Consider the following 14,084-nt stretch of genomic DNA (forward strand, 5'->3'; position numbering starts at 1 on the left):
TTAAAGAAAAGAAACAGAAGCCTGGACACGGGGGCGTGTCCGGTGAACACGGCTCGTGTCCAGTTACCTGAACTGGGCATTTTTCTGCAGGGTGTTCAGCACGGGGCCGTGTTGGCTGGGCACCGCCCGTGCTGAACCTACTGTAACGGAGAAATTGTTGTCGGGTGGCCTTGTTCTTGTGCATGGGGCCATGTTTCTCGTTTCCCTTATCATCCTTTACCACCATGAGTGTGTTTTATTTATTATGAACCATTCAAACCTTAAAACCATCATTCCATTAAAACCATAGAGAGGTCTTACATAGTCCTAAATTTATATTAAGCTAGATAAGAAAACACAAGAAGCATTAAACCATGGAGTTCTAGCCTACACGTTATTTTAATTAGCAAAATTTCCAAGAAGCTAGTAGTCTTGGTTAGATATGGCCTTATAGAACTCCTTCTTCCGGGTGTGGCTTTCCTCACATGTCGGCGAGCCACTCCTCCACCTCCCTTGGAAGGAGAAAAGAGGGCTCATTAGCGTTAGTTTGAGGAGTTGCGATTTCCACCGGGATCTCTTGTTGATGCCCACCGGGATCTCGCTTTCACATCTAAACGTAGTACGCATAAGACCAGCCAAATTCTCTCCATGGTAATAAGCGGGAATCCAATCAAATCGAAGATCGTACATATCTTTTAACCACTCATGATTTCCCAATCCAAAAGTAGACATTATTGAATGCCACTCAGTTTCAAAATCTTCTGGAATAATAGTATCATTCCAAACAATATGAGTCATTCTTGTATTAAAATCAATGTTTGCTAACAAAACAGGACCAACCTGTATAAAAAGTAATAAAATTATTAAACATAAAACGCAATAATTTAAAACGCAATATATTGAAAATGATAAACATAATGCATTAATGGTAAAACGCAATTGTTTTGTAATTCTATTAATAAAAGTGTTTGGGGATCTTATTGTATAATACATAAAATGCAATAATAAACCTATATAAAAATTGCAGTTTATTATATCATAAAGCACAGTTAATACCTTTGTCTTCAATTTCTCCCATATATGCCACATACATAACCTATGCCTACTTCTTGAAAGTACATCCTTAATAGCTCTCTTCATTGCAGCATCTTGATCGGTAACAACAACTTTAGGGTCATTTCTAAAAGCATTAACAAAGCACCTTAAAAGCCATCTTTAAGAATCTGCAGTCTCAGAACCAAGTAATGCACCACCAAATGTGACATTCCGAAAATGATTATCAATCCCAGTAAATGGTACAAAAACCAAATCATATCTACATAAAAACAAATTAATAAAGCATTAGAAAAAATAGAACATGATATATAACCCAATAGAATATATAACGCAATAAATGAAAAAAACTTACTTGTTTGATTTATAAGTAGCATCAAAACCAACTATGTCACCAAACACTGTATAATTTGTTTTTGATTGCTCATCAGCCCAGAAAAGTCCTTTCAATCTTCTATCTTCACCAATAACATAATCACATGTGAAACCAGGACAACATTCTTTCTTCCTAATAAGACGCCTAACTACCATTTCTGCATCATACTCTCCTATGTAAAGATTCAAATCCCTTCTATAGTTCTTACAATCAACTTAACTAGCACCAACTTTACCAAAACCACCATACATTGTTTTCATAATATTGAATGCTTTAACAGGTCCATTATAAAAGAACAAAAACCCTAAACTATTTTCACATTCCTCATCATACACCAAATACACCAATACCCAACAACAAAACACACACATAAACCCTAAAATGGCTAATCAACAACTATCAGTTTGGTGGGTTAATATCCTTAGACTGAATATACCTTGTATCATGATCATTCCTCCTATGCTCATGCCTTTGAATATTCATTGCAGTCTCAAAATGAGTGAAAAATTCAACAAGTGTACATCTTGGATTGCAAATCTGACCAAAGAAGTAATTCTCGCTTTCACATCTAGACGTAGTACGCATAAGACCAGCCAAATTCTCTCCATGGTAATAAGCGGGAATCCAATCAAATCGAAGATCGTACATATCTTTTAACCACTCATGATTTCCCAATCCAAAAGTAGACATTATTGAATGCCACTCAGTTTCAAAATCTTCTGGAATAATAGTATCATTCCAAACAATATGAGTCATTCTTGTATTAAAATCAATGTTTGCTAACAAAACAGGACCAACCTGTGTAAAAAGTAATAAAATTATTAAACATAAAACGCAATAATTTAAAACGCAATATATTGAAAATGATAAACATAATGCATTAATGGTAAAACGCAATTGTTTTGTAATTCTATTAATAAAAGTGTTTGGGGATCTTATTGTATAATACATAAAACGCAATAATAAACCTATATAAAAATTGCAGTTTATTATATCATAAAGCACAGTTAATACCTTTGTCTTCAATTTCTCCCATATATGCCACATACATAACCTATGCCTACTTCTTGAAAGTACATCCTTAATAGCTCTCTTCATTGCAGCATCTTGATCGGTAACAACTTTAGGGTCATTTCCAAAAGCATTAACAAAGCACCTTAAAAGCCATCTTTAAGAATCTGCAGTCTCAGAACCAAGTAATGCACCACCAAATGTGACATTCCGAAAATGATTATCAATCCCAGTAAATGGTACAAAAACCAAATCATATCTACATAAAAACAAATTAATAAAGCATTAGAAAAAATAGAACAGGATATATAACCCAATAGAATATATAACGCAATAAATGAAAAAAACTTACTTGTTTGATTTATAAGTAGCATCAAAACCAACTATGTCACCAAACACTGTATAATTTGTTTTTGATTGCTCATCAGCCCAGAAAAGTCCTTTCAATCTTCTATCTTCACCAATAACATAATCACATGTGAAACCAGGACAACATTCTTTCTTCCTAATAAGACGCCTAACTACCATTTCTGCATCATACTCTCCTATGTAAAGATTCAAATCCCTTCTATAGTTCTTACAATCAACTTAACTAGCACCAACTTTAACAAAACCACCATACATTGTTTTCATAATATTGAATGCTTTAATAGGTCCATTATTGATGGCAGACAATCCAGATATAAAACTTTCTTTAACATAATCAATACTTTTGGAAGCCGGCAAGAAATGAATATCTTCATCTTCAACAAAGATATGATTATGTTCTTCTTCAAAGTAGTAGATTTTAAACATATTATTGTTCTCTAATATTAATTTCACATGAGCATTGCATCTAACTCTTTCTGAACCTCTATTACGTCTAACAATCTTTTTACTATTCTCATCAACTGAACCAGAATCTATTTCTTTGCTAACATGAAATCCTTCTTTTGAGCAGACAATATATCTTGTTTTCACTAAACCACCACCATTTTTCCAAGAGGTATTTTTTCTTGCAGAAAAACCTGCAGCAAGTGCATATCTCTGATAAAACGCAAAAGCCTCATCAAATGATTTAAAAAAACATTCCAACAGTAGGTGTAATGGATCCGTTGACTATAGGTTTGAAAAACTTTCTTCCACTGTTTAAGCATACACGTTCCTCCCACTTGGATATGTGATCTGAAACAATTAAAAAATAACTATAAAACGCAATACCTCTTATATAATAATGTTTTTAGTGTTAAATATCAAAATATGTTAATAAAAATTTAAAAATACAGATCTTTAAAGTTTGTATATGAACTAATATGGATAAAAGCATAAAACGCAATACGTTCAGTAAAATGCATCAAATGATGATCAAACAAAACAATGTATGAAACGAACAAAGCTCTAAAATTGTACAACAATGACAGTTATTGCTTTATATTACATCAATCTTAAATTTAAAGTTTGTATGCATAAAAAGCAACTCTTCACTAAAACGCAATAAATGATGAAGAAACAAAACGAACAAATTATGTTAAATTATACAACAATAACAATTAAACTTATGAAAAATCAAATATTAATAACAGAAAGACGAATTATAAAACGTAAAACAATGAATTTCGGAAAAAATAACAAAAATTTACTCAAAATTGAAGCTAAACTTACCAACAGAGTCTGAAGAAGACATTGAGGTTATCGAATTGACGAACGAAACAAGATTATTGCTTGAAAAAAGGTGAATTTGCGATCGATTGCGATTTAGGGTTATAGAATCTTCAATTCTGTTATGAAAGTGATGAACTAAGAAGAGAGGTAACAGAATCTATAATCGAATTAGAACGATGATATGATAATGTAAAAAGACGAGAAAGCCCACGCGTCGAAAATTAAAAAAAAAGATGAACGGTTAAGATTGCTTCCTATACTTTCTAGCCAAAATAAACTTCCTATTTGATCTTTTCCCTACATATTGATAGTGGTTGTAAGTGGAGAAGAGAGAAAAAGATAATGATAAAAATATAAAAAAATATTATTTAATTGAAAGAAAAGAGAAAATATAGTTGTTTCAGTGTGATTATAGGGTGGATTTGATGGAAAGGATGTGAATGCTCTTATAGACAAATGCTCGTGGCTTTTACGCCTACAACCCTTCATTCACCTTCAAATATGCAAAATGGTATTTATTTTTAAGCTCTGTTTGGTATAAAATGAGAAATTCACCCCCTAGTTTTACGAAATGGAATTTTTTTCCCTGTTTTATTTTATCGGCAACCCCTATACTTTCAAAATTTGCATTTTAACTCTCTTTGCTGTTTCTTTTGCATTTTTTACCCAAAGTTTCACTACATTGCAATTTTAGTCTCTTGGCTTTGCAAACGTCAAAGTTTAATCCCTCAAATTTATAATATTCCAACTTTACCCATGTACCATGTATAATATGCGTTCTTAAATATTATTTTCTTTGATGTTTTTTGTTTGCTAATTTCTTTTTTAAAATACTAATTTGTCATTAACCTTCTTGAGTTTCAAAAGTGTCGACTTTACACATTTCGTTCCTTTACTAGAAAAAAAAAGTTTTTACGTGCTGATTTTTTTGTACGTGTCGGAATAAATTTGAGTTGACCCATGTTTAGACGTGATTTTGTTTAATGATTTTCGTTCGCTAATTTCGTTTTTAAAGGAGTAATTGGTCGTTAACATCATTGAGTTTCAAAAGTTTTGACTTTTCCCCTTTTGTACCTTTACTTGATAAAAATAACTTTTTACGTGCGGATTTTTATTTATATGTCGGTATAAATTCGAGTTGATCTACGTTTGGACGAAACTTTTCTTGAAAAAATGAGTCAGTGCAAGTATAATACGTTTTTCTTTACATACCAAGGCGAGCGTCTTTAAATATAATACATTTTCATTCGACGGTATTCGAGTTACTCTACGTTTCATGTGTTTTCTATTTTTTAAGCTATAGTAAGCCCCTTCTGATTGCAACACTTGCACTAATCCATCGATGTTTGTAATATAGCCGCACCGCAACGCACACATGTCTATTTAGTGGTCCTTTCTTATTAGGCAATCGGATTAATATCACAATCTACCTCTACGATTCATATGAATAACATTCATAGATTTACTCAAGCTATTTTAAGTTCTGATAACGCTTACTGGATCATAAATTAACTAATAGCCTCCTCAAAGAAAAAATATATTAACATAAGGTTTTAGATTAGTTAATCTATAATACATTAATACTACTTGATTAATAACAAGAACAACTAATTTCATAAGCGTAAATTCAATTGCAACTCTTTTATTGTGTATATTATACAGTTTACCATTATGTTGAAGTTGTAACTGATTCATAAGTCATTTCTAGCTTTGACATTTTTAAATAATGAGTAAAGATAATCTTATCTGAACGACTTTAGTAAAAGTATTAGTCACCCCTAAATAGATATATAAACTCAGTAAAATATTACAAACACCCAAAAGTTTTTATAAAAGAATTCAAATTTTGTATATAAAGGGGTAAAGATTTTGGGGTGTAGGGAGTGGTTAGACACTTGAAAGTGGTAAACTTTAAAATCAACCAATGAGAGTGTGTCATGTCAAAGTGGTAAACTATGCTTAAAAGTGTTGGCAATGGTTAGACACTTCATGAATTTGCAAACTATTTAAAAAAAAAGGAAAAATGTAAGATTAGTTGAGATGATGACATTAACCCCACCCCCACACACCCCCTCTCTCTCCTACCCTCCCTCCCCGCATCGGCATGCCATCACCGAACAAACAAGGCAAAATCGGTAAACTTCTTACTGGCGGTGGTTTACCACATCGGTAAACTGGTTTACCGAGGTTTGCCGAGCACCACTCCATACCCCTTTATAAAGTATCTTCCAAAAAAGTAGATTCTCAAAAACTAAGTAAAAGAATGTCTTTTAATCAGTAACGAAGCGGCCAATTTCTTAAGGCTAGGGGGTGTGGTATATCACCTCCGTTAGCGCCCTATAGCGTCCCCACCCCATCCCCTGCACGTCAAAGAGGGGGGGGGGGGCACCATCGAAGCTCCGCTAGCCTATTAACGAGCGCTAAAGATGGTGTGCAGGTGAGATCCATTCTTTTCAACCAATCAAATCTTTTGTTTTGTTTTTTCTTTTATTTTGTTTAATAGAACACTTTAAGCTATTACGTAAAAGTTAAAGTGAGAAGTTTAAAGTTATTTATGTGATGAAACTAATATGATCTCACATACCACTATAAAACCCTAAAGTGCTTTAAACCATACCCCAACAAGCAAACAAAGACTATTTTTCGTTACAAGAAAAGGTATCTAGCAATCCAGCTAAGCTCTTCCTCCAATGATTTTTACCTTTAGTTTTATTTTTTTATCCATATTAAATTAAGCTATTATATATTCTATATATACATATATTAACTATGGGTAGGGCTAGATAGAAAACCCTATCTATATAAAAAACCCTAGAAAACCCAACCTCCCGACATTTTTTTTTTAAAAAAAATAACACATGTAATATACATGTTTTTAAGAGTTTTGGGCCAAAAAAATCAAAAAAGCGCCGAAGGGATAATTTAAAAAAAAAAAATTTTTTTTCAGCAACTTTCAGCATTTTTGTCTAACACATGTTAGGCACTGAATTTTGTTTATTTTTTTAAAAAAAATCCCTTCGGCGCTTTTTTGTTTTTTTTTTGGCCCAAAACACTCTAAAACATGTATATTACATGTGTAATTTTTTTCAAAAAAAAAAAATGTCGGGAGGTTAGGTAAAAATGGAGAGAGATTTGGGTTTCCAGAGTTTTTAAGAATTTCAGGGTTTTTATCTAGGATTACCCTATTAACTATTAAGTGTAACGAGTGCACGTAGAAGCACCGGATTCAATATATAAAAGACATTAATTAATGTTTGCTCTAAATCTAACCATAGTTAAGAAACTAAGTCAGCTCTAGCGAATAACAAAAAGGAACCACGTTGATGGCACGTGAGCATCAAAGTAGGATCCACATGGATATTCGTATTCCCCAAGTTGCATGCAGAATTATTTTGTAATTTTGTGATTTTATATCACAAGAATTTTCAGGCTTACTTTTGTTATATTATATGCCCCTTTCAATAATCAATCGGAATTATTACTTTTTGGATAGACAAATACATCATTTTCAAAATTTATTGTGTAAAAAAATGACATCAATCCGTATATTAAACCATCCGCTTTGTGTCGTCTTTGAGCCGTCCGTAGGGATGTGGTAGAAAGAGGTTTGTTTGCAGATTGGACGAGAAGAGAGTAGGGGATGCATGTGGGCAAGATAATGGTGTTTTTGAGGCTATGTGTTATTTGGGTTTGGTTGGAGGTGTGTGTGAGAAAAAAATTAGTTAAGTAGGTGACATGTAAACACACTTTATTAAGCCATGCGTAGTCGTTAGATAAATAATGCCCCCACCCTGTGACGTTTTCTGCCATGTGTTAGTCCAGTCAGCATAGGGGCATTATTGAGCGTTATTGCAAAGTGGCGTAGTGGGAATAATGTCCAATAACGCACCTTCCAATCAGATCACAATTTTTTTTTTAAATTAAAAACTTAAAATATTTCATTAAATTAAAAAAATACAATACTAGAAATATAGAAAACCGGAAAAAAGTATTTTTGAAACTTTAGGGACTGATTTAACATTTTTGAAACTTGAAATATTAAAGGTTTTAAAGTTTAAATCATTTTTTTAAATACAATCAAAGTGCAGGGACTGAATGTACAAAATCACTTTCTTCTTCCTTTGTCACCCACAACAACCTGCAACTTTCTTCTTCCTTTTTTTAATTAAAACTTCAAAAAATAAAAACCTTTGCCAAAAGCACACAAATATTATACACACATGGCAATGTCTTATTGGGCAAACAAATGAAGTTTTGGGGGGCTTCAGTGTGTTTCAAAAAACGCCAAACGCCTTTTTTCTCGAATCACGCCCCAAAACGCCGAGGGGGCGGCACCCAGACGTTTTCCGGCGTTTTTGAGCAATTTTTTTTGATGAATCCCACCCTAGTACGCGTGGTCTTAGTTTATTCTCACTTAGAAATGCTCTAAAGAGGTATACTGATAGGGGTTTAGTCAACGATTAAGTATTCATTATCTAATTATTATTATTATTATTATTAATATTATTAATATTATTAATATTATTTATTTATGTTAGCTTATATATTAACAATAGAGGCAAGTAAGTTCTCGTAAGTTCACCATCTCATCACTGTTATCCCTTTGTCACAAAGAACCACTAAGGACCCGATGAATGTAGCGGATGAACGGGTCCCTAATTTTAGTGCTCTTTGTGGAGCTTGGGTTGTAGTGGCCATCTCCAATCAATGCCCATGCAGCTTGGAGGAGGTTGTTCCGTAATTCTCGAATGGCTTCAGTAAACTTTGGTTCTACCGCATCCTCTTCGGTATATAGCCTGATATTGATACCGAATTAGGCGACCGAAATGCTATACCATTCTCCCCTACACCTAAACTCAACTGCATTGGAATCAAACAAATCCGGCTCGGTCCTTTTGAACTTGAGTGTGCTTAAAAACTCCATATTGTATTGATGTATGGACCGGAATCGGGTTTCTAGAAAGATTCGGAGTGGACCACTCACAAGTGCATCGTATCTCTCCCCTTGTCCGACCGTCTCGAGCGTGTCGTAACAAACCTGCCTAGGGGGCTCTTCATGTCGTGCTTGCAAGTTTTCGAATCGTGTTTGGTACTCCAATTCAGAGGTTTTGAACCTCAAGAATTTGTGTGGTGCCATCCTGCAAGAAAGAACCAGTAAAACAATTGATACGTTTGAAAATATGCAAAAATACGATATCAGAGGGTCTGGACACGGCCCCGTGTCTGAGGTTTAAGTTGGGCACGGCCCCGTGCTGTAACAGCACGGCCCCGTGTCGAACAGTCTGTTTCTCCAAGAATCAAGGTTTTTGAGCCGGCTTTAAAAAATTCAAAATTTTTGGTTCACCAGTAGCGGTTTACCCCAAATAACAAACCCCTATTACCATTTTTACAGAAAACACCCGTTCACCCTTCCGATTTTAAGATTTTCCATCAAGAACAAGGGTTTGGTTGAAACAGTGTGAATAATTCGATTTCCTCAAGAATGTTCAGATATTTACTTCCATAAACACTAATGCTAATTGCTATTAACAAGATCTAAACAAAAAGTCAAGATTGGCACGGGTCTAGTTCAAGAACCCTGGATTAAAACCGAATTTTTGGTGTTAAACTACATGCAAATCGTTAAACTAACTACCATGATGTTAGAATCATACCTTGTAGTCGGATTAGAGTGATCGAACATTGAAAACCGTCTGAAAATCGGCAGGAACCGGTGTCTCCAGAGAAACGGGTCGTGTTGTGTTTGAAAAAGTGAAGACTGAGGGTTTTATATGTCACACCCTGGCTTTGCGGAAGCGTGGGTTTATTTGGTGTGACTTCTTAATACCATAGCAACAATCATAACAATGCTATATGATAAAACATGAGATATTCACCCGTTAATAGAGTTTAGAAAAATACCATATTATACTTGTCTTAAAACTTCTATCACAAAATAAGTTACAAACCTTGACTTGTTTTAATGAGTTCGTAAAAACTTAGCAAAAGACTTTAGACAATACTAGATTTAGAGATATGTAACCCATCCAGGAAGAGGTTACACCTTCTAAACCCTGGATGACTTCTTTATTCAAACGCAGCTTGAAAATACGTGCATACCGTGCCAGATCCATTAGTTCCCTGAAATACATGTAGTTTGAAAAATCAACATAAAGTTGAGCGAGTTCATGTGTAAGTGAGTATGTATAAACCTTTGTAGATATGTCTGTATGTATGAAAATCCCTGGTATGTAGCAATTAAGGAAAAGGAGATCACCATTGGGTTGCAAAGCCAATGATATGTGTGAAGTGATGCAGGAAGACTCAAACCTAGCGGATTTGTGCATCGGGCACTTAGTCACCACCTGGTTCACTCAGCGGACTCAGGAGTGGGGATCGCTACACCCAAATAGATCTATCACTAATGTCCCTCGGTCCTACGACGAGGATTAATGGCCTCTAGTTTCAGCCTACTCACTCGCATGATCTAAGTAGTAACCCTCCTTAAGCTAACTATACCATGTATAAAAGTATCCGTAATCATTGTAACATGTATTTCACCCCCGAAGTATAAAAACTGAAAACAGTTAAGAGAAAAGGGGGGGGGGGGGCATGAACTCACAGTATTGCGTCTTCGTACTTGTAACCCAAATCTCCGCGGCAAACACGACTACCTACAATGGTCTAAAGCCTATTAGACGAACGGGTCGTGCCTTGTCTTAGTATGTATGTTTTTTAGTTACGATTCTGGTATTATTCCAAATTATAATAATTGTATTTAGTTTGGAAATAATTGTTTATATAGTGCTTCTGTATTAATACTTTTCAAGTATTCGTATTTGTATATCTTGGCACGTAATGGCGCTGTATATCGGTGTATGGTTTTTAAATAAAGATACGTTAATATATTCCCAATATATATATTTTTCCAAAACCATATATTTCAAGTCTCACTTGAAAAATATATTTTGATCACTAGTCTAAAATATTTTAATTCCAAAATATACATATTTTTCCCAAAAATATTATATTTTACCTCATACAATTTCCAAAATAATACTTTATCAAGATACACATTTAAGAGTATTTTTCCGAAAATACGCAAGTTACATTTTAGAGTTCGCGTTGTAAAAACAATACCGATGTAACTTAAATGTTTATTTGTGAGGGCGTTGGTATTATTTTGGAGTCGTATGTTCATGATATTTCCTAGTAATATTATTTTTACCCTAAAAATAATATATCTCTAGTTCACAGAATAATCACGTAAGCACACAAGCGTTTTATTATGAAATATATATTCTCAATATATATTTAACAAGTTTTCATTTACGAAAATCCACCTCCGACACTTGGTTATTTTGTAACAAAAATCATGGCGAAATTTATATTTTGAAAACAAGTTAGAAATATATTTATAAACACTTGTCACGAAAATATTTCTAAGTGTTATATTTCTGGAAAAATTTCGCCAGAGTTTCCTCTGTAACCGGAGGTGTCCACGCTTACAAGCGTATCATTTTCTTTTCAAAATTTCAACCAAACAATTTATCAATCATCATCATACATCATTTAAACATTATACTTGACAAATCGAGTCTAAATCACAAAGTCATGAACTTGTAAGTTGTGTAAAAATATGTAGTAACTTTCTAATATATTTAGTGGATCTCTTCATCTTTAAAAGTAACATTAGTTTCTTAAAAACTTTACTTTTAAAGAACTTGAAGTTTAACAACTTCTTGTCATAATTTACAAAAAATATTTCTTTACGAAATTCCATTTTTACACAAGTGTTTACACACTTGTTTATTCACTAAAATGTTTTTAGTATATGTAAGATCCGTGTTTTCAACAAGACTTGCATTTTCCGCTTGGTTTTTCCGAAAAACCACTTGTAGATCTTTAGATCTACTAGTTTAGAACCTTATTTTAGAAGAAAAATTATATTTACACAAGTTCATGTTTCATGGATGGAAGGCTTCATCATCTTTCAACTTTCTATCTTTTACATTTTCTAGTTCATATTCTCAAACATGAACTAATATGGTTAGATGATGATCCATCTTGCTTCTAACATCAAACAACATCAAATGACCACAACTAAACAAGATTTACATGATTTACATACATAGCTTCTCTTTATCCACTTTTTATTCATTATGTTCAAGACTTTAGTTTATATTCATGAGTGTTCTTAAGTTTTAACCATTAAATCACCTATTAACCACTAAAAACAAGATCAAGATGGTGATTAGAAGCACTTACTACTAGCACAAGGCAAGGGAAGAAACAAGATGTAAACAAGGTGGATAAAAGAAATATAGAGAGGTTCTTGAGCTTTCGAAAGCACCGGGCTTGTTTGTATGTCACCTTGCACCCTTGAGAGTATGGAAAATGGCTAGAACCCAACTTGATGGTGGTGGTGGTGTGGTAGAGAAGGGCGGTCGAGATGGGGTGTAAGTGGAGAGAGTTTGGTTGAAGTTGAATGGTGGAAGTGAGAAGGTGCTAACCCTTTGTGTTTACTTATAGTCCATGACTTTCCTAATACCCAATATACATTGTGTCTACTAGATATCCAACCATAATAATATAATAATCAAGAAAATGGTGGCATGTCCCCACCTATGGGGAACCGTCGCAAGAGGGGGGGGGGTAAGGGTTGGGTTGTGTAATGACATGGTTACTAATTAGTTGAAATCAAAAGGTTTAGTTAGGATACTTGTGTGTGTTATTTAATATAACGGGTGATAGGGTATTCGGGGACCCTAACTAGCGCAAAAAGGTAAAAACAATGTTTTTGGCAATATTTTTATGTTCCGGGTAAAGTCCGGTTGTTCGGTTGAATATTGATCCGTTAAAGTGTCAAATAAAGCTTTAAAGTGTCTTTTATAGTGTTTTTAGTGACACATTAAATTACCAACACTTTGGAAAGTGTCTAGTATTATTTTACCAAGTTTTTGCACTTTACTAGTTATATTAAAAGCTGAATTTCTGCATAAAGTGCAGAATTTTGTAAATTAAGTATGTTTTAGGCACATCCGGTCACTATAACTATCACCTAGTGACGCAGTTTTGTAATCCTCACCTCCTTACACTCCCTACTAGTGTAGTAATCTATTCCCGGCTCATACTGGCCTCAGAGATAATGTCTGTCTAGTGCTGGCAATGTCAGCATGTTTACTGGGTTATCCGCTCACTGTGCTAACTGCGCTTTTGTGCATCAAGTTTGTCACTATTGTTTTGTGTGTAATAAATGAAGTGACAGTAATAAGGTTTGATGCATGAATATGTATGTATCAGAAAACAGAAAGCAGTTTATTCGTAATTGAAATCAAGCACAGTAATTAAGCACTAATTGAATATAAATTAATTGTACGGATACCTGTAATTTTTAGAGTTGTCACATTCTCCCCCCGTTAAGAAAATTTCGTCCTCGAAATTTGTACTACCTTAACCCTTTAAGGTTTCGTCACACGTGTATGTATATGAATAATATCGAGGTAGATCATCATCAAACCGAATCAAACCTTACTCCCATTTGGTGAGTCCACGAATATATAACAACCCGAATCCTAGGGTTAAAAGGTGTGTGCTCATAGCAGTTGATGTCAAAGGTACAAGACGTACTTGACGTATAGCCTAGTGTAATCCAGCTAGCAGGGGGGTCCACAACAGAGGAGTTTTGACTAATAAGATCCTCAAACGGTCGATCGCAATATGTAAACAAGTTTTCACAAACCATAGCATCCGCTATATGAATTCAAAGTCAACAACTCAAATGAAATAGTAAAATGATCTGTCAACTCCCGAGTAGATGAATGGTAAAGTTTAGTGTGTTGAAAATTTTGAATTGCGAGAATACGCCGAGTGAAAAACAAGCGAATCTGGTGTATCCTTGCCTTAATTAGTAGTTGCATCAGAAATGTTTGAATGATGAGTCAAGCAAAAGTATATGTAGTCCTGTGTGAAACGGTTGACCATGATTAGCACAAGCTACAAGTTTTGGAATGACACCACAAGGTGTCGCAATGACATAATTCCA

The 14,084-nt window shown here is 34.2% G+C and overlaps 1 protein-coding gene across 1 annotated transcript; it reads right to left on the bottom strand.

Moving 5' to 3' along the window:
• Window positions 1-1,194: 1,194 nt before the first annotated feature.
• On the bottom strand, window positions 1,195-2,947 carry LOC110893684 (protein FAR1-RELATED SEQUENCE 5-like). The gene is made up of 6 exons (XM_022140779.1): window positions 2,772-2,947; window positions 2,602-2,678; window positions 2,423-2,529; window positions 1,845-2,206; window positions 1,388-1,603; window positions 1,195-1,294 (listed from the first exon to the last, which is right to left on the bottom strand). Exons 1-6 carry the CDS (start codon window positions 2,945-2,947, stop codon window positions 1,195-1,197), a joined length of 1,038 nt encoding a protein of 345 aa, XP_021996471.1.
• Between the last annotated feature and the right edge of the window lie 11,137 nt (window positions 2,948-14,084).

This window comes from Helianthus annuus, chromosome 2 (assembly GCF_002127325.2).
Source record: "Helianthus annuus cultivar XRQ/B chromosome 2, HanXRQr2.0-SUNRISE, whole genome shotgun sequence".
NCBI lineage: Eukaryota > Viridiplantae > Streptophyta > Magnoliopsida > Asterales > Asteraceae > Helianthus > Helianthus annuus.